This window comes from Aulonocara stuartgranti (genome assembly GCF_965226115.1).
Source record: "Aulonocara stuartgranti genome assembly, chromosome: 16".
Taxonomy (NCBI): domain Eukaryota; kingdom Metazoa; phylum Chordata; class Actinopteri; order Cichliformes; family Cichlidae; genus Aulonocara; species Aulonocara stuartgranti.
Genome location: NC_138952.1, coordinates 16,643,617 through 16,669,425, shown reverse-complemented (window position 1 = coordinate 16,669,425; position 25,809 = coordinate 16,643,617). Strand labels below are relative to the sequence as shown.

The 25,809-nt window shown below is 40.3% G+C and overlaps 1 protein-coding gene across 3 annotated transcripts; it reads right to left on the bottom strand.

The window, feature by feature from the left end:
* Window positions 1-1,637: 1,637 nt before the first annotated feature.
* On the bottom strand, window positions 1,638-24,475 carry hat1 (histone acetyltransferase 1). Of its 3 annotated transcripts, none has more exons than XM_082508187.1 (11): window positions 24,399-24,475; window positions 20,424-20,495; window positions 20,217-20,292; window positions 16,547-16,667; window positions 9,777-9,953; window positions 9,506-9,627; window positions 8,809-8,913; window positions 6,862-6,968; window positions 6,167-6,318; window positions 5,131-5,247; window positions 1,638-2,363 (listed from the first exon to the last, which is right to left on the bottom strand). In XM_082508187.1, the coding sequence occupies exons 2-11, from the start codon at window positions 20,482-20,484 to the stop codon at window positions 2,193-2,195; spliced, it is 1,209 nt and encodes a 402-aa protein (XP_082364313.1). In that variant the 5' UTR covers window positions 20,485-20,495; window positions 24,399-24,475; the 3' UTR covers window positions 1,638-2,192. The 3 variants fall into 3 exon arrangements, with proteins under 3 accessions (XP_082364313.1, XP_082364312.1, XP_082364314.1); XM_082508186.1 differs by lacking the exon at window positions 24,399-24,475 and adding an exon at window positions 21,876-21,964; XM_082508188.1 differs by lacking the exon at window positions 24,399-24,475 and adding an exon at window positions 20,577-20,930.
* Window positions 24,476-25,809: the final 1,334 nt, after the last annotated feature.

Here is a 25,809-nt window from a genome sequence, read left to right as displayed (position 1 = left end):
GCCTCGCCTCTGTCAGTGCGCCCCAGGGTGGCTGTGGCTACAATGTAGCTTGCCATCACCAGTGTGTGAATGGGTGGATGACTGAATGTGTAAAGCGCTTTTGGGTCCTTTGGGACTAGTAAAGCGCTATACAAATACAGGCCATTTACCATTTACTTGTGGATCTGCATGATATCAAAGAGAAGGGATATCCTTAATGTGGTCAGGCACACGGCAAACCTAACGTTTGCCAGGGTTAGCTGATCAGAAGAAATTAAGTTTCCATCAGAGGCTGCACCAAGGTCCAAAATTACATAAATATGCATTATTTTGATCAGCGGTTCATGCAAAGCCATTCTAGTAGAGTGAAAATGTTTCAAAAACAAAAGCTACCTGACTAACAATGTGTGGGTTAGGGCATGGGCACTTATGTTACAGTGATGGAGGGCAAGTTATCTGTTAGGGGAGGTCCCAGCTGTAGGATAGTGGCATTTCCCCGTGGTAGTGGGTGTGTTGGTCTGCAGCAATGCTTAAGACTTAGGTGGGTGCTTCTGTACTTGCCTGGATCTAGGGTTTTTAAAGCAGAACATTGTATTCTAAGGATCACGAACGGTTAATAATTATAGGCTAACAATTCGGGTTTGGCTAATCATTGTAGATCAGCCATCTGGATGCTTGGAGCCAAAAATGATCTTGTTAAGGCAGGAGTGTGGAGCACTGAATTATCAGCTAATGCTAACAAGCTTAACTAGATACCGACATCTCGTAACTAACACGTAAATAAATCACTAGACTTTTACTCACCAAAACTGCAGCACAGTTAGTACAATTAAAAACACGAGACCACTTTAAAAGGTCCAGCTCAGTTTCTTCTCTTAGCAGAGGCGACACCTAGCATACGGCTACACCTGTTAGTGACCACGCCCCAAATTTGCACATATTTAAACCCTATTATTTAAATAGGTGAATTGTTTTTACTTAAGTAAATGTTAAAATCCTACTTAAGTAGCTTAATAGTACATAGATTCTACTAAATATATTTAAAGTACTTGCAGTAACTCATTCATATATTGTAAGTTAAAGACCCTACAATAATATAGAGAAAACCCCAACAATCAGAGGACCCATCTGAGGATGTGGCGATAGTGGGAAGGAAAAACTCCCCTTTAACAGGAAGAAACCTCAGGCAGAACCAGGCTCAATGAGGGGCGGGCTCAATGAGGTGGGGGGTGGGGGTGGGGGGGGGGGGGGGGGGGAGTGTACTTTGACATACAGAGGAGCCCGTATAAAACCACTGATCTTCTAATTAGTAGACCACTCTACTTCCTGTGCCACAGTTGACCAGTGAGTACAAAGTGCAATCACTGCATCCAAAACAAAGTGGAGTAAAAAAGCAGGAGGAACAATGTAAATACATCGGTGAAGTACACTGAATCCAAATAAAGTAGTTCTAATCCTATTGGTGCTATTCATATTCTAACCTGATAATCTTAAAAAAAGCCTGCAGCACTAACAGTGCTATAGACCACATTTTAATTTGTCTTCTTAATTTGCTTTCAAAATATTTTTATGCTAAATTGTTTATTTCAAACAGTACATTTGTATTTCTGAGCAGAAAATCATTATATCAAATAAAGCTTAACGACCAAAAACAGAAACTCAGTTGCTCCATTTTATTTTCTTCTCAATGACAAGAATCACACCAAAAATACAAAAAACACTTTTCTTTTTTAACTTTCAGTATGAAGTGCTTCAAAACACACACACACACACACACACACACACACACACACACACACACACACACACACAGGGAACTGTTCTGACAAAAGCTCTTAAAAAATGTCTATGATGGAAAAGAAGCAGGGTTTCTCTGCAGGACAGTGTACCTCTGATCACCTGTGAAATATTACGTGTCATTTCATGTCAAACGTTGTGATTTAAACACATGAAGCAAACAGGAAGTCTCTGCCCTTGGGCTGCACTACTCACCTCTACTGTATCAACACCAGCTGGGAAACAGAAAGGCCCTTTTCTACTACAGCCTATCACCAGCTACTATACATTTGTGACACTCTTCAATTAAAACAGTGATTTCTTTATTTGTTTTCCTTTTTTTGCTGCATCAAGAGGTCTTCTTCTTGGCTGCTGCAAAAAGCCTGTGGTAATGTGGGAGCGGGTACGCTCCAGGTCAGGAGCCTCTCACAGTCAGATCAGGCCTGTGATGCTAGCCTCTCAATGATTCTCCTGTAGTCCTCCACAACATCCTGGTAACTCTTCTCCAGCTCCTCGTGCTGTGTCTGAGTGTCCATCTGACTCATGTGGGACACCAGCTCCTCTGGCCGTAGGCACTTCCTCATCTTCGCCAGCTCCCTCTGATTCTTCTGCACAAAATAAATGACATAAATCAGTGGCTGAGGCCGCATGCATACAAATTCTTCTGATTTCAAATTTTGGCTCAAACGCTCTCCTGTGTCTTCAGCACATGTTGGTAAACACCTAAAGAAGGCTCTCTTGTCTTTTCAGCATAGTAGTTGCAGTTTTTTTGTCTTGTTTTTGATTAAAGACAAACTCTGTATAGAGGAAGAGTTTAAAGCTGCTGTCTGGCATAGAGAAGAAAGACTGCAGCCAGAAAGTCATCAGTTTAAAATGTTTACTTAGCATAATTTTTCTTTTAATTGGTTTATGAAAAGATTTGAGGGTTTTTTTTAACCCTCCAATACCAAAAAAGACTTAAACTTCAATGCACTGGAGTCTTTTTATATGAAAAACTGATTAAATATCAGAAAAATAACCTCCATTAAAGTCTTTGTATATGCTACTCTCTCATCTTTGGAGTCATCTCTTTATTCGGTCTTTATTGTGTAACACACATTCTTCTTTCAATGGCTTTAACATCATGGTTTTGACTGCATGGCTCGTTATTGGAAAGTTAGAGAATGAGTTACTCTCTAATAAAGGGTTCTTAGTGTACAGTAATCCATCAAACAGTGTCTGAAATCCTCCTCATGACAGAAGACGACGGCAGAAGTTTACAGTCGTTAAATAGCTCAAAAATGTGAACAATGGAGATCCATCAATCCATTTTCTCATAATTATGCGGGTCCGAGTTGTGGGGGCTTTACCAATTTCTGTCCTTCATCTACCTGGGGGCTGCCTACAGGTAAAATACACCTGAACCATCTCACCTAGAAGAGGTCCTGCTTCTAGGTGAGATGGTTCTGCTGTAGGTTTACCTGATTGATACAAAACCCGTGAAGCATAGACTAGAGTCTTTACTCCAGGGGTCTGGTCCTTTTTTTGTCTTTACTCTCTGAACTGTCCTGTCTAACAAAGGCAAACAACGTTCAAAAGAAAATTAAAAACAAAAAAACAAAAATAAAAAAAACAACATCTTAAATGCTAAGTAGCTTTTAAAGTTTAAAGATCTGTTACACATACTATACAACACAGAAATATACTTTAGGTTATTTTATACCTCTAGAGAATTAATAACCAGTGATTATCATTTATATGTCTTGACACTTGAAAAAGAAGTGAAATTGATCGCTGCTATTTCTGGACATGGGTGGTTAGATTAGATAATGAACATGCGACAGACACGTTGCAAACGCAGCATCAAACATAATAAATCAGACCACACACACGATGCCTTCCCCATCTCCAAACTCCAATTTAGTAATTTATTTTATTTCTGTATTTATTGGTAAATGGACTGGTTCTTATATATACACCGCTCTTCTACTTGACTTTATACAACGTGTGTCGTTCACATGTTCACACACACCTTAATAAAAGCACTTTTTTCTATGTCTAAGTGCTTTCCAGCTAACATTATACACACAGTCTGATTTCTGATGAAGGCATCAGGAGGAATTCTCTTCCCCTTTGGCACGAAGACTAGAGCAGCAACACCCAACCTTCTAATAAGAAGATGACCTGCTTTCAGTCACCCTTGGGCAAAGGGTACACGGTGTTTGGGGATCTGTGTTATCAGCACACCTGTTAAAGGCTACAGTTTTTGTTTATCACACCGTAACGTCGTGTTGAAAAGTGTTATTGTGCATTTTCTCTTACATTGTGCAGTCTAATCGGCTGTGTGAAAAGCCTGCACACACGTGCATGCACACACAGTCGCTGGGGAATTGGCGGTAAGAGCAGAAATGCAAAATCCCCCTTCACGTTCACAGAGCAGCTCTGCCATTCAGCTAACTACATGCAAAATCTCCTCAGGGAAGGAAAATCTGGCTCTGCATCTGGCCACCAGATCCTTCGTTGCCACTCTCCCAAGGAATTCCTCCTTCCCACTTCGCCGCATAGGTCTTTTCCATGTCACATTCTGCCTTTTTTGAGACATGCGGTTGCCCTGATGACAGCAAAGTCTCTAATGGATAGTATGCAAAGCCTCAGCGAGCAGATCGGACATAAAATATCACAAGCCAAACAGGATGCAGGGAGTTATTCTGGTGCATAGACACAGCATTTCCCACTGACAAGAATCAAGACGCAGAATAACGGACATTTTCGATACTCTGTTCGCTCAGTCTCTCAACCCCCCCCCCCCCCCCCCCCCTCCAAAAAAAAAAGTCCATCAAGAAACCATTTGATAAGAATCAAATGAAAAGGAGTGAATTCTGAATAGTAGCAGCTTTCTGACAAAGTGCTTTAAACACACTTTCATGAAAATTATTTCCTTCAAAGAAATGCAAATCCCGACTAATGACATGTGCCTGAATAGAAAAAAGCTCCAGCGGCAGCAAAACCACAGACGCCTGGTGCGCCCTATTGTGGCTGTAACAATGCGGCACTAGTATTCTATCAATTTTCACAGGACTGAAGATCAATTTTTCTGCTGTTTTAAAAGGTAACATAATAAACAGTGACAATACGGGGCTGTAAGCTGATCAAGTGTGTGCAGTACACGGGCCACTTTTCTTCCTACACTGAATAGCTATAATGTTATGCTAACAAAAGGTGGAAGACTGCACACTGGATTCCTGTTTGACAGCAGCAGAGACAAGTTGACGTTCAGATTTATTCGAATGCACCGAGGAATCACTTTGAATGTCACTTTGCAGGCACTTTTTTGGACCCGCTCCACACTGACATGTAAAGTACACCACGGCGAAGCTGTGAAAATTAAAACCTCACCCTGTAGGGTCCGAACAGCCTCTTCTTCACCTCTAAGCGGTACTCTCTCGCTTTGTCTTCATCGCTCATGTCTGTCGCTCTGAGGCGTAGGATTTCATAAACTCGCCTGGCATGTTTCTGCAGACAATAAAAAACAAGATAATTATTTTCATTTAATTACTTTCAAAATAAATCATTACGCCTCAACAGGAGTCAAACACACTTCCCAGCTGAATGGCTACAGGAAGTCCTAAGCAGTTACGGGCAGGTTGTAAAAGAAAAAAACAGAAAAAACAAAAATATGATATGATATGCAGCAGCATCAAAGAACAGAGAACTGAGTAGCATTTAGAGCAAAGGAACAAAATGAGTTGCTACTATGCTATATACTATACTAGTATAGGCAGTATTTATGTATTTTTGGGAGGTCATTTCTCAGTAAGTAAATAAAGCGTGCAAACTGATTTGCTAACATTTGCAACCGTGCACATATTTAACAGCGGAAAAGAAAAAAAGCATATCTCAGTTTTTGTATTTGATACTGAAATGAACTGCCTGCGTCTGTGTTTGGAGCCCTATTCAACATATTGAATATTTATCTGATACTGGACTGTGGCGCAGCCGCTTTTAAGCTCCTCCCTCTTTTTAACGCAACTGTCTTCGGATTTGCTTCCACTGGCAAATAGAAGGTTTGTGCATGTGTCTGAGGCTGCTGTGTTCCCACACAGATCTGAGAGTAGAGAAAACCCCCAGAAACGGAGCATTTAGTGCAGTCTGAAGTGATGACTTGTACAACGCTGACCACATTATTTTAATATTTTTCCCATCCATTATTGTAACAGTGCATATATGGCAGGAAACAGAGAATAGCAGGACTAAGGCACTAAACTCTGTGCTTTCAGAGACTTTTCCACACCTCTGGTAACAACAAATAAAATCTTTTTGGATCTCTGCTCTAAAAAAAGTAATAAACATAACAAAGGTCATCAAACCTTTTCTTCCTCACTAATAAAACTCAATTTTGCAAACCTATCACAGCTGCACCCTCATACGGCACCTTGTTAATTTTCAGCTTGTCTTGCGCCTCTTTGATCATGTCAGCTGAGAAGCCGAGGTGCAGCTTGTCTACAGCGAAGGATGGCAGGCCCTGACAAAGCTTCACCAGCACGTAGTCTCTCAGCTTCACATAGTTCTCAGAGGGGTCTTCAGCTGTGAACAGACAAAAACCACAATAAGACTCAAATGAGCTGATGGTGTTAATCTGATTTTTCAACACCCCTGACACAGATGGCCTGGTTCAATCCCAGTGTGTTAAGATAGAGGAGGAGTGAAAGAAACAACAATATACTTCACACCTTGGAACTTTTCAAAGTAGAAATATGGCAAAAAACCAGAGGAACTGTTAGCAGGAACCCTTCTTCCTATTCACTGCTAAACTTTTAAGTTCTGTCTTGAATAGGTTTTCATTCTGAAAAGAAAAGGCTGGGATGCCTCTTTAGTATTCACCCTCCATCTCCATGCAAAGCATCTATTTCGATCCAACTAGTTTCAATAGAGCACATTCTGGTATATGAGCCAGCCCTCCAAATTAACTCACCGTCTGGATCCACCAACTGCAGAGAAAAATCGTTTAAACTGTTCGTGGGTGACGCCTGGATCTTAGATTAAATGTTTATCCCACCTTCTTCAACATAGTAATTGCGTTTTAAAGGGGGGGGGGGATAAATAAATAAAAATAAGTAAGATGCTCACCTGTGATGTCTTGCACTTTGGGCAAGCTGCAATAAAATCTGTGTACTGCCTCCAGAAGCTGAGCTCCGTGACCTTCTCCTTGGAACGGAGGCAGGATCAGCATTTGGCTGTTTAGTTAAAGGTCAGACACAGACACAAATATAAATGCCAAAAAAAGGAAAAGAAAACAAGAAGAAAACAGGTTTCTTCAGAATTTGTTGTTTTTCTCAGCAGGAGCAGATTCGCTTTGATTGAAAGCAGAAAATAATACACGGATCCATCAGTGCAACAAATTAGGGCTGAACGATTATGGAAAATAATCTAATTGCGATTTTTTGCCCCAATATTGCGATTGCGATGCGATATGCGATTATTTTTTAAGGTCTTTGTCTTCTGTATTATTAAACAAAGACAAGCAATACATCATATAGTATGGCCAATACTATATTACATTAATTTTAAACTGTTCTTTCCTGGAAGACAGACCTCTGTTATGATGACATGAGGTGATGCATGAATTGATGACTGACATTTTTATTTAACTTCTTCAATCACAACAGTATATTTGAACATACACAATAGTTTATTTTTAGCTTACAAACATCTGAGCATAAAGTGCTGACAAGGAACCCTGGTGTAAACATTAAAATGAAAGTCAGTACAATGTGCAGATTGCAGAAATATACATAAAAAAAAATCAGTGGCTTTACCACACTCAGTTTTTCGACATCTGTGAACTACTAGACAGTCATTCAATTAAAAAATAATATTAAATAAATAAAACTAATAAATAAAAAATACACACATCTTACTGATCTCTGCAGTCAGTAACATTACACATAAAGTGCAAACATAATAGCAATTGTATAAACACACACACAAACACGCCTTTAAAATTTAAAGGCGTGAAATTGGACGGTCTAGTTCTGATTAGCGTCACCGCTGTCTCGGTGGAGTTTAATAAACTCGGCCGTCTGCTTCTTGCTATCTAAAATATAACCAGACACTGGTGTAAATTCTCGACTGTCTCATACTTCTGTTTAATAAGTTTTCTGTTTGACGTTTAGTCAGCTGTGTGAAAACCAAGGAGGAACCCACCCAGGGGATTAATAAAGTTTTATTTTATCTAATCTAATAACTTTAATCTCAGCCAAACCGATTTACTCACGAACAAACAAAACACTGAAAAAAACCCAACAATAACATTTTTAGGTTGTCTAAGTGACTTATATATTACGTTTAACCCGAGCAGCGAAACTCCGCGGTGATCTGAAAATGATGTGCCGGGAGTTGTGCCGTTCTCGGCCGCATCAGTAACCCTCGAGGTCCCGGCTAGCTGTCGAGCTGGTGGGTAGCAGACGCCTCTGAAAACGTCGAAGCACTTTTGCAAATATGGGATATCTTGATAAACCGAGCAGATATTTGATGTTTACACAACTACTTTCTCGCCTGAAAATATGTTAAAAGTTTATTTTGTGACCCAGAAAGATTAGTATGAGTAATTTTAAAACTTAGTAGCGGCCGCCATTGCTGGAAACTGGAGTTTGGCTGGGCCGCGCTATGAATTCTGGGATATGGTAGTAATTTGGACAGCCTTCGGCACGTCGCTGTGACGTAATCGGTCTACAAATGCGGCCTCAGGAGGATGCAGCCCATGAATTTGGACATGTCCAGAGTATAATCGCAGCCTTTGCGGTTAGAAAATTGCACTTGATCATGTCGCGATATTATCGCAAATGCGATATATCGTTCAGCCCTACAACAAATCAAATCAAATCAAAAGCTTATCTATAAAGTTGTTTTCAGATACAAATCACCCTGGTTTGGTACTGAAACAAAATCTGGTTGAATAGTTGGCTATATAAGCCAGTAATTTGGGCTCTTTGGGAAGAGGATAAAGAAATGTATAATTTTCCACTCCTTTCTCGTACAAAAGAATGGGAAGGCACGTGCTGCCCCGGCAATTACCTTACACGTGGTCGGGTTTTGTCTGGGTATACGTAGTAATTATAAACTGTCATGTAGCCAACAGTTGCGTAGAGAGTCTCCCCATCTTTATTGTACTTTTCAAATCTGCAGATAAAACACAAAGGAAAACAGGTCAATTACAGGCACACTCCCATGCAGTGTCCATTTTAGCCTCTCTGTTCCCGTGCCCACCCCTGACCCCCCTGACATCAGCACGTTGGAGCAGCCAGCGCCGCGATTGGTACACCTGCTGCAACCTGAATACATTATGCACTTAATTGGAGTACTGCAACTTAGAGGAAGAGAAGAGGTTGGAGGACGGACTGAGCTCCTCAAACTCACTTCAGCCCATTTTCCCCATTGTAACCATTAATAGGTGCCAGGGTAAAGAAAACACTGGCAGAGGCTCTTTTTACTGTTAAGACATTGTTCAGTATTTCAAAAGACAACAGTATTCAATTCAGCTCTTGCCCCTGAAAAATCTGAAAAGGCCTTCTGGCACAAAGGAAGCTCTTGCCTGATCAACAATTCTCCTACCGGGGGGAAATATAATCAAACTGGCATGGTAATTGGTCACAAGCGCCTCAAAGGGGGGCTTTGTTTTTCAATGACACAATAAAAGCTGCGGGCTAGAGCTCTGTGTGCGTGCGTGCGTTGTGTGTGCGGGGGGTTGATGTCAATTAAGGAGGGCACTCACACAAGAAAGAAGTCCCAACGATCGTCGTCTGCGTCAATGAAACTGGCAGTCTCTATGAACCACATGAGGAAGGTCTGCAAGCGCTCGTGGTACTCCCGGAATCCCGGGCAGGTAACCTCAGCCTGTGGGGGCGAATGCAGCGAAAATAAGAGGGTTTAAATCTCATCTGCATCGCTGTGATGCAAAACTATCCGCCAGATGAAAAAGCAAGCTGATTTTAAAACCTAAAAGGCTTTGCGGGTTTGCTTTGATGACTTTTTTGGTCCCCCACCTTGTGAATCTGGTACGTGAGTTCTCCTGCCTCCTCGCTGTGGACCGTGTACGTGTGAAGCAGGGTGCCGAAGGGCTTGAAATTGGCCTCCTTCTCCAGCAGTGAGATGAAGTCATCGGTGTTGCAGGTGAACCCAGCAGGAATGATTTCCCGAATTTTCCCCTCGACGTCATCAGCCTGGAGAAAGAAAAAAAAAACCCCAAAAACAATAAAACACAAGGTGAACACATTTAGCGATTCAACACCTAATCTCGCCTATCTCTGCATCTTTCCCGTATTTATACATATATGTATATATTGGCGCTAAACCAGAGTGGTGTCGTTTATGTAGCTGAATAATCATAAAACTTCAGGAAAAAGTTGACGTCTACAAACACGTCGAGGGTTTCGAGTTTGATCCTAGGGGACTTTTCCGAGTGGTAATTTTTGTCGTTGAAAAAGAGTGCAATATATCCCGCAAACTCCAACCGGGAGCATACGTGTTTGGCGCCAATGAAAAGAAAACCATTAGGCAATTAAAACTGTCAGCTGAGCAGACCACAGCAGCACCCTCCTCCCTCCCGCCCCTCCACGATGAAAAGCCCACTTAAATCAGTACATTTACTACTTATGTTAAACCATGAATATGTGATGAAGTTGCCACAATAAACGCATTTCTGCTTCTCACTGGGAAATAAAATCTTATGAATTGATCTCAACTTAACAAACCTTTGGGCATCCATAATAGAGGCCTCTCCTCTAATCCTGCCAAGTGAACCCAATCAAATGAATTTGCCCCTGCGTTTTCAAAGAGCCTCCGAGACAAAGAGGTCCTACCCTTGGACTTTTTACTCAGTGCAACGTGTGGTTAGTTCAGCTGTAATGTTTGCATTGTATCCATTTCCACAAGGATTGACATGAGAACACTTTGCTAAGCAGCCCTTTCACACCATTTACATGTGTGATGGGCATTATTTCAGCACAGAGACCCTTGCTGCTCAGCATTGAAAACTGGGAAATGAAGAAGGTCTGAGCAAAATGCACTACAAAAGGCTAATACAACATACTGCTAATTCCCCCCTTTCAGACATCAGCTAATATCTAACTGGAAGTAATGCACCTGCAGCTGAATGCCTCTTAGCCATTGTAATTGTTCGGCCACATTTCTAGGGAACAAGGACCACACTTAAAAGGCCATGGACAAACAAGTCTCTTTGTGCTGGCCACTCTCTTACATACTAGACACTAAATTGCACAGCCTTCCAGAATAGATGCTTTAGTTTGGCATGAATATAACTTAATAATGTTCCTTTAGAACACTTTGTTAATGTCTTTGATTTCTAACAAGAAGCACAAAGGGAGCACAAACCACCTAATTTGTTGTGTCGGCATTATTCCATCTCTTTAATCCAATCCTGAGGCCGTGCCACGCTGAACATTTGCAGTCATTTTTCTGTTTACAGTCAAAGTGTTACACATTAACGTGGATTATGAGGCTAATATAAAACTATTAGAGGTATTCAGCAATTTCCTATAGTTACCAGCCTGCGTGGAATAAACATCTGGTACTACATTTGTTTTTCTTCTGGGAAAAGTCCAGCAGTATGGCGGGTGGGGGATGTGGGGGGGTTTGGACTGATTTAAAGGGGAGAAAGGTGAGTTTTGATCAGTCTTGTATCAGCGTGGCAGCTGCATCAACTCCATCTCAGCCTCCCCTCATTTCTCACCAGCTGCACCGCACCCCGACCGTCCACACGCACTCAGAGACAAACACTCTTCAGATGCAGCCTGAACTCTGCTGCTCCCCTCGCACTCTGCCTCTACACCAGCTGCACTCAAACCCTTAACAAGGTGAACACTCAGGGGTCAACACCAAGTAGAGGCACACACACTGCCATCACATTTCACGTCTGAATATCGGCTTTAAAAAACAGGTAATGGCTGTCTTTTACCTTTAAAAAACGTAAATTGGTTGCCTTTTTTTGGGGGGGGGGGGGGGGGGGGGGGGGATTTGCCTGAGAGGAAAGAAATCATGTCTGTATATTCCATATGAGGTTATTTATAATTTCACCGCATGCACAGACACACCAAACTAAGTTATACCAGCACTTCCACTACCACCAGTTGAAGGCCACATTGTCCAGTAGCGAAGCCCCCCTGCTGCTTGCAGACAAGACAGATGTCCCCCAGTTGAATCATTTGACCTCAGTAGGGGCCCTTGCTAATTCTGGTATTCATTTTGCATGTTTGACAGCGTGAGGAAATATTCAAAGCTGCCAGTGGCCTTTTGTGAAGTCTCAGAGGAAGAAGAGAACCCAGGACAAGCATTTCGCTTTACTGTCCGCTTTTGTCCAAATACTGGCTGTTCATATGTAAATAACTCTGACTGGCAATTAAAAAAAAAAGGGAAAAAGAAAAAGAAATGGCAGGAAACTTTACATACTAAGCAGACGAGAGTTAAAATTAACTATAAAGTCATCAGCAGCCGTCGTTAGATAAAACAAGCATCTCCTTTTTTGATACGTTTACACACATTCGGCCTCAAGGAGCTCAACTGTCACTAACTCGAGCAATAATTCACTCCTACAAATACGTGTACGATATATCCAACCGGGTCACATTACTCCCCCTGCTGATTCCATTACAGAAAGCTCTAAAAATCAATGCCTCGTGTTGGACCCCCGCTTATACAACCATTCTCTTCAGAGGGAGGAGTGGGATTAGCGCAGACACACAGGGGACCGTGGTGTGATGAGATTTAGTCTAACAAAACAGGAGATCTCTAACTGGAATAATGTCACGCTCTCCCCTCCGGGAGAGGCTGCGAGGGCCCTCCGTTAAAGCGCCTTAGGTTTATCTGCTTCCCTTAAAGTGTAATCGATCGCACAATTAGGGAGGAAACGCCTCAGGGAAGCTGCCTCGTGTTGGTCTATGAAAATTACAGCCTGATTTGTTAAAAAGTTCAGATTAATAAGGACATCTTTTGTGCCATACTTTGATATGTTGAGCTGTTTTTTTGATATGTTTTGACAAATAAAATAAAATCCTGTTCCATTTACGCTTTTCCCGTCACCTGCTGTTAGTTCAAAACACACAAATTATACGTGACACGGGGTATCGAATCTAACATTCGCAAAACTACTGTCAAAAATACAATACATGTCTCCCCCCCTTCTCAGATTAACAGAAATGCGTCGTAGGCGCTTCAGATCTTTTACACAGTTTTCTACTGTTTACCAAAGTGGATTCAGAGAGGAGCTGAGTTGACTTGTTTGTTTACAGAGGAAATTTAGGACTCTTTTAAGACGCTCGTAAGACAGCTTTAAATTTAAGACTATGTGTGATGGAAGCAGGCATCACAAATTAAACTAGAATCTAAATACAGGAAGGTGAAATCAAAGTTAACTTCGAGACGAAGTTGCAGTTTCAGCTATTTGTTTTTGCTATTTCAAAAAATGATAAACTTGTATGAATAAACTGCGAATGTGTATCCTTTTCAAAAATTGAACTGAAAGAATCAGTTTGAATTTGATGACGTCATCTAGTTTTGTTCAAATAAAAATACAGTTGTTGTTCGACACGATGTCCCAGGCTGGCAGCCTGGCTAGCAACACCTTCCTCTTTATCATTATCAGAGTTTCCATCAGTGGACTGCAAGCCTAGCTGGTCATAAAGTGACCCAGTGAAAGCCTAACGCACAGAGGCTTTTTCTTTTATTTCTTTTTACATTTTTTTTGCATAAAATGTAACTAATGCGTCTTATCAGGTAACTGTTACTGTTAAAGGACAGATCAAACTGTCCTTTCAGGCTGTAAGCAGTTTTGTACCACACCCACCCAACATGCTAAAGTGTGATTACCGCGTTAGCGTGTTCACATCCACCCAAACGAACCGGACCGATTCAAACGGTATAAAGTGTTAATTTTAACAGCAAACTTTGATTTTGTTTTAGTCAAATTTTAGTTACCTAAGCTGTTCTACTTTTAGTCTCGATTTAGATGAGTGTAAGATTATAGCGGACTAAATCAACAACAATTGAGCCACATGGTTTATGAAGATTCTTATTGTAGGTGACATCAAATGCAAAACATTTCCATATGTCTACTCTCCTCCTCCCGGGTGTTGACATTGTGTCGTGCTTCCATGAAACAGGGAGCATGGGAGGTAGCAGTACCCACCCTGTTTGTATGGGGGAAATCAAATGTGCACATCAAACCTTACTGCACAAGATTACTTCGACTCAAAGTGTTTTTGTTGAGTGATTGTGTATACAGTTTACAAAAAGGAAAAAGAATGGAAACGCAAAAACTGGTTACATTGAATAGAGAGCAGAACTTCTCACGTTAGAGCATAGGCAAAAGAAAAGTTAACAAAACACCACAACCCGGAAGGGGTGATTGATACTAACAAGACCTTTCATTACAAACCACACAGAAGTTAGCTGCAACATCACTGAGCTTCACATTCCCATTAACACAGACACACATCAGACCTCTACGGAATAAGCAAATCTGTTAGTCAGCAGGAACATCCTTAAATTCAAGGTTAGAGAAGTTTGACAGAAGAAGACCCCAGATTTTATCATATGTGCCCTTTTGGTTCTGGATGGAGCAGTGGATCTTTTCAAGACTGAGACACGACATAAGATCAGCAAGCCACTGAACATGGGTGGGCAGTGGCCTTCCACCTCATCAAAATGGCACACCTAGCCAGGAGGGAACCAAAGGACAGCACCCGACATTGTGCGCCGGCAACATACTTATCATCCTCACCCACTGTACCAAAGAGAGCAAGTAGGGGGTTGAGAGCCAGTTTCAGGCCTTGTTCAAAGTTTAGAAAACGGATAAGATTGGCAAGATTACTTCTGATTGGATCAATTCCAAACTTGTCCTGCCTTTCCACACAATTCAATTAGTTGTGATTGGACCTCGTCTCTCCTGAACATTTCCACCTTGCTTTTAATTCAGTGACAAAATTGTGTGTGTGTGTGTGTGTGTGTGTGTGTGTGTGTGTGTGTGTGTGTGTGTGTGTGTGTGTGTGTGTGAGAGAGAGAGAGAGAGAGAAAGACATTTATCACCTCCGCACTAGACTTCCATTAGCTCAGTCGGCTTGTTTGTACACTTCATTTCATTTCATTCATTTATTTATTCATTTTCAGGCACAACAAATACCTATATTGAACATAAAATACACAAAACAAAAAACAAAAATTGCCTGAAAAAGGAGTGGGACGAAGAAAACTTATTAAATCCCACCCCTATACTCACTCATCAACAAAAAAAACAATAAACTTCCCGCAGCTACGCCCATCATTGCATACAGACCCATCAACAGCCCCGGGCACATACAAGCATCTAAGCGGCAGCTCGCAACCAACAATTAGAGCCTTCATAACTGAATACAGAATATATAAATTATAAATTGCATTACCACAGGTAACAGGCAGTAATAACTACAAGTAACAGACACACATACATATACATACATATATATCTACACACACATGTACATATATGTACATACATACGCACACTTTATTTATTTATTTTTTATTTTGGAATCCATACCAGCAATGGTAAGAGGACAGACATTACAGAGCACACTAAAACCCATCATTGAGTATACTGTGACCAGACCAACTGTTTGTAGAGAAATTTAAATCTATGAATATTTTTGCATTGTTTCAATTGTAAACTCAGACTGTTCCAGATTTTCACACCACATACAGACACGCAAAAGCCTTTACGGGTTGTTCGAGTTCTGGGTAATTTGAATTCTCCAAAGCCTCTCACATTATAAACCTTTTCTCGAATTTCAAATCTAGTTTGTAAATTTGCCGGTAAAAGTTTAGTAAAAGCTTTATAAAAAATTATGGATGTATTGTAATTAACCAGATCCTGGAATTTAAGTAACTTTGCCTGAAGAAAGAATTTGTGAGTATGATCTAGATAACCAGCCTTGTGAATAATACGCAGTGCTCGTTTCTGTACTGTGACTAATGGATTAGTTGTATTTTTATATGTATTTCCCCACACTTCCACACAATATGTAAGATATGGAAGAACCAGGGTACAGTACAGAGTACGAAGTGCATCTTTATCAAGGAATTGTTTCACTTTGAGCTGGATTAAGCTGAACATAGCGTTTAGTACCCCCCCCCCCCCAAAGTTTTGGATCAGTACACTGAGCTGACTTGATTTGGACATTAAAAACATCTCTGGTTAATTGTTACTAGATGTTGTGGCATGTTTGTTTACAGTGCTGTGTATTACATCGGTATGACTGGACTCCACTCACACAGTTGTACCAGACAAGCATATTCTTACGCAGACACAGGGTAACACGAGTTTCTCACTGATTATCTACCACCTGATGAATGAAATTCAAACTTTTAGCAGCTGGTATTTAGCATGTAGAAACTTTGTAACAAAAATTTTTTTTTAAATAAAGCAAGACTGTGTTGATGCAGGCGTCATGACTCAACAACACTTACACAATAAATGACTAAGTGAAAAATCCACTCTCGGGCTAGACTGTGTTTTACATAATTATTAAAAGCACAATAGAGCAGTTTTTGGAAAGAAAAACACTACTTTTCAGCAGGAGGCAAAGTTTTGTCATCTTTTCTTCATATTCAAGTATTATTTTTATGTTTATGTCTATACTGGCGGCCTCTGATTGTGATAAACAGTGAGCAGAACACAGGTATCTATTGTCTATTGTCCCCACGATAACACAACAAAGAGGCTGATGCAAGTATGATAAAAGAACGGCATAAAGAAATGACTTACCTCCACACAGTCGAACGTCTCTGTGACTTTTGAGGTATATTTCACTTTGAAGAGGGTACTCAGGTTCCCCGCGGCGTAGAAGAGCTGAATCTGAAGACCTTTGTAGCCAAAAGCAACCTCACTGCACAGAAAGTGACTGAAATTACTAAAAATCCAAACAAGATTACAAAAAGTCGGGCAGTGATTTGTAAAAAGGACTGCTTTGTGTAATGTTCAGAGGGACAATAACGAACATCAATTATTCCCATTACATAAAAACAAATATACACCTGGAGTTTATAATAAATGCTTATCACAGGTCACTTATTTCGCTGTGCTGCATTGTTTCGTTCATCGTTATATCACTGGCAGTTTATGACAAAATAGATTCATCATTATGCAACTGTGATTAAGGTTTACTAGCAATTACGCTTGCCGAAATAATTAATGCCCCAATTACAGAGTTCCCTTTGAGCTGATTGCAGCAAGTGCAAAAATAACCAATCCTAGTTTTGACTAATTTGGAAATGCAATTTAGAAACGTTAACGACGTGCTACTGTAAGTCTATGCGCCGACACAGGTGTCACTGCCAATAATGCAGTGTTGCTCCGGTTCAGTGCCTCTTTTGTGCATCACATTACAGTAATTTCGCAGCTCTACAATAACATGCAAGACCAATTATCATTTATGTTCGCACATTATGTTCCTTTCTGTGAATCCGACACTGGAAACATCACTGTGTGCTGTCCATCAGGAAGAATCACATAAAAAGATCACGTATATTATTTTTAAAACTTTCTGTCAGTGACGCAACAGCAAAGTTTTCTGCTAGTCATTAATAAAATCAGTTAACTGACTAAAACTAGGGGGGGTGGGGATGTGTTACCTTAAAATGCAAGTAAAAATCCTTAATCAAACCACTGGTGTGGGCAGTTTAAATGTGGAGTAACTCATGCACTCCAGGGGCCACTTATCAGACCGAATCACACTTCATAAACCCTGACAGGGGCAAAGAAAATGTGCAAGGCTCAGGACCTTTACTATTACAACTGTATGGAGACACATTTGAGTCTTATAATGAAGATGCCAGAGGCTTTAAAATAAATTAGCCTATCAACATTACTAATAGGTGAAAATGATTCAAATCTTTAGCTATGTGACGACTCTGCAGTGGGCCATTTATGATTAATTGGTACTTCATTTTTGCATTGTCATAACATTTAACATCACTAATAGCATGCTTTGTTGCATTTCTGAAATGACTGAACTATTTATCATTCTTATTATCAACAAAGGAGAACCACTGTGACGTGGATGTATATACAGGCTGACTTTGAATTGGCATGTCCATAAAAATACGCAGGGCCCTCTGAGTCTTGCAGTGTTTTTGCAAATTAATCATCATAAAAGTAGCCCACTTTGATATTGATTAATACATACAGCATGTAAGACTGGATGTCTGGTAAAGTTTACTGCCACTTTTATGGCTCAGTCTTTTAAAGTATATATGGAAAGAGGTATATTTTAGTGCAGCATGTGAAGTCTGATGCTCCGAAACTTATCACCATCTGTGAAATGCCTTAGTCCAATAACATCTCCTGAGCTGCTGTCAAACTAGCAGCAGTAGTGAAGTTGTAGATCAGATCCATTTCTTCTGCAACAGAACCACTCGCACAACCATGAACAAGCAGATGGATGGATCCAGTTCTTAACACTGGTTTTGCTCTGCTGTACTTCTGAAACTGTTCCCTTTCCTGAATTTTGGATGTAGACAGTCATGATGTAGACACTGATCCTAATGTTTAGCAGGGTTATAAACTTGCAACTTTGTTATCTGGTGTTTTGCTGCCTCTCTGCAACAATGTCCTGGATTCAGACCCACTACTGGTTGAGGCCTGTCTGTGTGGATTTTGTGTATTCTCCCTCTGCTTGCACGGGTTTCCTCAGCTTCTTCCATAAGTGCTGGGTTAACTAGCAAATAAAAAATGCCCATTGGTGTGAATACAAGCTTTAATTGTTTTCTGTCATTATGCTTTGTGATTGATTGGTGGCTTGTCCCAGACGAACAATGTCTCTCAACTACCACGAGCTGTGATTTGCTTTAGGCCACCCCTGTGTTTGCTTCCAGTCAGACTAAGAGACAAGCGTGCGATATGACTCTTGTAAAAATATTTACTTTGAAAAATGGTTAAAAGGCAAAGTTATTATGACTTCTAGAAGCACAACATCAAAGTGTGTCAGTTTTAAATAAACTGGGATAAAGTTTTAGTAGATCTAATCTTGCCGCAGCTTGCAGAGCTTTGAACAAATCAATTCTAGGGAGGCAGCCAGTTTACACTGCTCAAAAAATATTATAGGAACACTTAATCACAATATAAAACAAACTCTGTTACACTTCGGGGAGACTGATCGGTCCAGTTATGAAGCAGAAATGATTGTGACTCCATTTCACCTAAATCAGTGCAAGCTGAAGGGACTGGAGAGGCAACAAGAAGACAACCCCCAAAAAGGGAAATGGTTTTCCAGGTGGTGGCCACAAAACCGCCACTCTTTTCTAAGCCAACCTGTTCGCTTTATCTCTAGTTTTGCTTTTTCCTGGTGTCCCTGTCACTACTGGTAGCATGAGATGGTACCGGCATTCCATTCATGTTACAGAAGCAGTTCAACTTCACCAGGATGGCACATCCATGCATAAGTGGAGGAGACAGGCTGCTACAAGAGCAGAGCTGGTACGGGCTGTAGAAGAGACTGTTATCTGCTCCTTTGCATGCAGCAGAACAAAGTGTCAGAATCTGGGACGGTGACAAGACGTCCTAACGTTCTTTGGTAGGACCTGTGCTCACAGTCCAGCGCTGCGCAGCATTAGCAAGAGAACACCAGAAATCACTGATCATATGTAGCACAGTATCTGAATTTTGGACTCCCTAAAAAAAACTTGTATCATCATCAGCTTCAGAACTCCAGCATCATGCTTATTATACATCTAAAAATTTGCTGATTTCTTGCAGACTCTGTGTCAGAGATCAACCAGCCACCATTCAGCTCAAACAGCAGTAAACAGTTACAAGTCATTATATCACCAATAACTTCTGTGAAAGAATTACTTGTTCAAAAGATGTTGAAGGTGAGTTTAATTTGGGTGCTGTTATTAAATGAACTTGTTGGCCTAAAATCATCCATAATTTCCTCCTCATATTACTGCATTTGCAAGATTAATCTCCAAATTCATGCCACTTATAATTATTGCTTAAATCACAAAATGTAAACAGACAGTAACCACTACCAGTCAGCTCATGTATTGACTGTTTACTGCGTCTTAATTAAAGATTCATGAATATGTTTTCTTAAGGAGGCCAATTACTGTTAATGTCTTCAATACATCTTTATAAAGTCAACGCAGGAACCCAAAAGGAACGCTAGACTTTATAGCCAAAGAAAGACAAGCCAAGGGAAATGTATAGTGAAAAACAAAATTTATAGTCACACTGCTACAAGTATTGAGCCCTGTAGTTTTATTTTACTAAACTGTAAACTGACATAACACCTGAGTGATAAGAGGGCCTGAGAGCTGGATTTGAACAGACTTAGTAACTACCATTAAGGTGTCTGTCTAATTTTGTTTTTATGCATAGAAAAAACTGCATTTTTTAAACCTGATAACATTATGTTTGTATCATTATAAATACTCACTCGTCTCCAAAGACTTGGTGGCTGTACTCGGGGTGGAATGTGGTGCTGTCGTCGTCAACATCCTCTGGAAAGCGAACTGAGTGAAGGGGAAAAAAACATGTTCAATTAAAGTGTGAAATTAGGAAAATGTACCACAAAATGTTGGAAATGTATACACGCATTTATTCATTAACACAACATGGGAAATGAAGAAAAAACAAAACCTACCCAGCTTCAAGGATATAGCTTCATTGGTGTCACACTTGTACTCAGCCAGTTTCTTTTCCATGGTGTTTACATCTGGGGCAACACAGAGGAAACAAAGTATGTTAACAATTGTTCCATTTCACCCTGAGAATACAGCTGATCATCTGACTCCACCTCATCACATCACACCAACTCTGTCACACAAATCCACTGCATGTCCTCCTTCAGTACATCCATCAATCTACTTTGAGGTCTTCCTCTTTATCTCCTTGCCAGGCAGCTCCATCTTCAACATCCTTTGTCCAATGTATCTACTATCCCGCCTCTGCACATGTCCAAACCATCTCAGCCTCTCCAACTTCCTCCTGCCACAATCACCCCAAACACTCATCTCCACCTCTCTCGTACAATCTCTTCCTTCACGGAGTTCATCGCAAGTATTTAAACATCCACCTTCATGACCTCCACTCCTTCCAATCCATCTAACTCTTATTCACGTACACACACACGTATTCTGATTTGCTTCCACTGACTTTCATTCCTCTTTTCTCCACAGAACACCTCCAGCCTCTCCTCCACCTGCTCCCTACTCTCACTACGGATCATAATGTCATCTGCAAACACCATAGTCAGCAGGGACTTCTGCCTGTCCTAATTTCTCAACCTGTGGGTCACTACTGCAAACAGAGTTTGCTCAGTTTATCAAGAGGGAAATAAAAAGTGACAGGTTTTAGCTCCTCGCCACTTTCCACAAGGGCCACTGATGTGTAATAATGTAGTAAATTTAAATTTCATTATTACTTTTGCAGTTACAATAATGTCTAGTCGGCAGAATGAGGCTGGCCATTAGAGAGCCACTGCTCCAGCTTATGACTGATGATGTGAACAACCTCACCTGCCACCAAGAACCCTATTGTTGCAAACATCAACAGCTCTTTTAAACTCTGCCTCAAGCCCGACTTATACCTAACTGGACTATAGCTGTGCAACCCATGGACAAACAGAGATTTACCACGATGTAAAACTGTAGATCCTGTGCTCTGACCGGATGAGCTACTAGTGTGGTCCTATCAAATAAGCATGCCAGCCTCTTAGTTCAAAATATGTGTCAAGATGTTATATAAAGGCACGCAAACAGAATATAAACACTTGGTCAGCTACTCCACGTTACATAAAATGGTCTAAACTAACATTACATGCGCATCATCCCTCTATTCAAAGCCTATATTCAACCTGAAATCAAAGCCTTACAGAAGCACACAAGCATACAAACATTATCAGCTTGATAACGGGGTGCTAACGTTAGCAAACAGGCCAGCTGCTGCCTCCGAAATCTAACGTTGTGTTTTCGAAGACATCGCGAGCTGGTTTACAACTCCAGCGAGCTTAAAGCAGCACTGAAGTCCACCTGACAGTGAACAGCATTAAAACAAAGACAAGGAAACCCAACCTTAAAACGATTAGCGACCTTACCCGCCATTTCTGCACACTGTGTTGTACGTAGCAGTGTTGTCCCAAAAGACCCGCGGAATTAGTAGGACTTCCGGGTAAGCGTGTTTCCGTGACAACAGGATGTGGATTTTTTTTTTTTTTTAGTAAAGTGTAAAAGAAATTAAAGCATTTAAAGTTTTTCTTTCACAAAATATCAACAATGTATTATAAGTTATTACAAGATTTAAAACAGAATATCTAAAAACAGGATTAAACTAAAAGTTAAAAAAGTTACGATTACGTCGTTACACGCCAAATAAAAAACAAAACACTGAACTGAGATACGTTCATCGTTTCATCAAAGTGATTATCTGTTTTTTCTTTTTTTCTTAAAGGAACACTTTTCTGTTTTTTAGCTATTAACATGCTACACCGTATTATAATTTCTCATAGCCCTTTTTTTCATAAACACTTGATGAACTTGATCAACAAGTGTGTCCATCCCTATAAAAAAATAGAACTTTTGGCATTTTGCTGGACTGGAGCATTCATGTGTGTGTTAACTCATTTCCCAGGAGTGGACATTCTATTAAATTCAAACCAATTTCAGGCTTTGCAATGCTCAGGAAAACTGCAGAAAACCCAAGAGTTCCATCTCAGACTGTACAGGCCTCAGATAGTGTGTAAAATGTTAAACATAAGATATTTGGCCATAATGCACAGCACCCCATTTGGCTAAAACTAAACACACATGATATACACATATTTACCTTTACCAGAAAATTATTGCTTATGTAGCTGTTTCTACAAGCTATTGTATAATGGGGGTATTCTTTTCTTTTTCACATGATTGTACCTTAGAAAAATGCAGGACAAATACAAATGATAAGTAGTTATGTCACATATCTTTAAAATTTAGCAAATAATGATAATGAATGAAGGTAGCCTAACTTTATTATCACTAACTCCAATTATTTAAGTATGATATTAAAGCTGCATTACTCTAAGAGGCAAAGATATGATACTAATATTATTAAAATGACAAGAATGAGGTTTATTGACCAGACAGTTTTGACTTTCACCTATACAATTTCCCACTCAGATCAGTCACAAATCTTAATACTGAAATTTAGGTGGTTCAGATGTGTTATGTGATGACATATAAACAGAATTAGATGTTGATGTTTCAACATCTAAATATCTATCTAAATGTATTATGACTAAGAAAAAAAACAAAAGAAAGTATTATCAGAGTTATACTTGTCATGTGAAATAAGAGTAAAATCCAGTGGACTTAAACACCCAGTTAAAGGCATTTTTACTGAGTCAAGGCAGTAATGTGTTTAACTTAAATGTGTATTTTCATATTTTCTTTCTTCTTCAAAAAATTAAAAAAAATCCAGTAAAATGAAAGCCCGAGGGGAAATCATCCCACACCACATGCACAGCTGATTACTGTCATACAAATGTGGGGAAAACAGCACATTTTGGATAAAAGTCCAACATATTTGGACAGTGAAGTTGGTGAGAATAAAGAAAGTGGTTAGGTTAGACTACTGTGATATCTCAATGAAATAAACAGAAATTTACTCTCTAGGGGAAAGTGCAATTTTGAACATCCCTCTGAGCCCAGGTAATGTTGTGCTATCATCCCAGCCTAAGCTATTCTGTCCTGCAGGTGCACCAATGAATGACCTACCCAGTCATGTTTAAGCCACTGTAATTTTACCTCTACCACACTATCAGCACTAGATTATCCTTTTCCTGAACAATACTATACCTTTTACAATCCTTAGGTAACAAATTGTGTCTGCATGGAGGCAATGCATGCTGCTTGATCTCTGAACCTCAAACTACAGTCATTTGGACTTTTCCCCCCCTTTTTTTGGAGAAGTCCTCGCTGTGGAGGAAGTTAGGAAATATAACATTGCAGTATTAAAAAGGTTTTGTGCAGGAATTCCTCTTGTAGACATTTACTACCGTATTCAATAGTTTGCATTTGAATTGGCTGCGTTAGTGGCATGGCAGTGGTTAGCAAAAGTAGCTCAGATAATAAAATGATATGGCCAAGCTGTAAGGTTATTAGTTTGAACCCTGGCATTTATTGATATGTTATAACTATGATTAAGCACAAAATAATAGGAACACTGACTAAACTATGTTAACTTATATCAAATAATACTCAGAGACTTGGGTGCGACCTACACTCGTCAGTAGTTTTCCTCTGTTCTAACACTGCTCTTCAGTTTATGGGTGGTCTGGACATGCCTGGGCTTCACCTGCAGGTGGGGTCTCCTGTGCCTGCTGTATCAGACTCATCATCTAACTGAATTTAAGAACCAGCTCCAGTATTCCATCTCTGCCAAATTGCTGTTTATTGTAGAGCGGTAATCAGGCTCCTTCATGGTTTTAGTGCCCCGCTGAGTTTACGCAGTGATTACATCCTTACTGTCTTGTTTTCCAGTCGTTCTTGTACAACTTAAAAGCACAGTCCCTCCAAGATACACTTACCTGTTTCCACAAAACTGGTCTATTTCATCTGGAAGATTCTGGCCAAACACTCACCTCTCTGACTCGCCTGCTTGTTCGCCCTCCAGTGGTGCTGAACTCCCACAGAAACCTGACCAGTAGCTCCCCCTTTGTGTTCTCCTTCCTTCTTCCAAGTAAGAATACTGATCTGCACTATTAAGCAATCGATGACTCACATTGTGGCCTGGACTAATTCTCTCTCCAGTCCCACCAATCCCCTACACGTTTCACTTGTCACTCCTAATTAAATGCAAATAAAACTGTAGAACTATAAACTGTCAAGTCTCAGGTTCTGCTTCAGGGACTGCAAACTGCCATTGCCTTTCAAGACCATGACACTTGGATAAAATAATGCATCAGTAACTGAAGGGAAATGTTGCATTTAACTGCATTTCCCTGTTGCACACGGAAATCCACCAGTCCTTTATGTGGAAAAAACTTTTTCAAAACTAAATAAACCTTATCATAGACCTTAAAACCAGAAAAACAAGACGCTGAAAGAAAAGGGCTTCTTGTGTATGTATAGGTTCTCAGTCAACCTGGTTGTGGTAGTCTCAGGTCCTTCCAAGCCTCAAGCACCAGGACTGACACATTATCATTATGAAATGGATAAATACATTCAAATTAAAGGGATCAGTTAAAGTAGTACAAATGGAAGACCATGGAGAAGGTTTATGGATGTAGTAAAGGAGGACGTGTAGAGGGTTGGTGTGATAGATGATCAGATTACCTGTTTTGGTGACCCCTAAGGGAGCCATCCAGAAGAAGAATTATAACAGCACCACAACAAAGATAAAGACACACAATTACAGCTAAAGACTGCACTTTAAAAAATCACTGTTATACTGAGTAACATTATAGAAAAACAAAACCTAGTCAACCTATAAACCTGTGAAGAACCACCTTTCTGAACCCCCATTTTTGTCTGATTCCAAGTCGAGTCCAAAGCAGGACCTCAAACCCAACTATAGCTACCAGCTCTCTTATCTGTGAGGGAGCTGGAGGAGGCAGCCTAACCAGAGCTGCTAAAATGATTCATGTTACAGTGAAACATGTTTGCCAGATGTTTTACCCTGAGAGTCCCAATGAGCTAGGCTATACGCAACTGTTGGCCGACCATCGATGACAGTTCAGGATGTATTAAATGTTGTTGGAACTGAAGAAGAACCAACAATAAGTGAAATGTGGTTTCATTAGTTTCTGCTGGTGACTTTTGATGTGGTTCCACCAATATCTCCTCACCCCCAGGCAGATGGCTGCCCATCCCTGAACCTTGTTTTGCCAGATGTTTCTTCCTGTTAAAAGGGTGTTTTTCCTTCCCACTGTCATTTAATTCAAGTTCACAGGCAATCATGTCATTGTTGGAGTTTTCTCTCTAATACGACAGGGTCTTTATTTTACAGCGTAATATGCCTTGAGTATGGCTTGTTTGGAAGGGTTGGTGGGT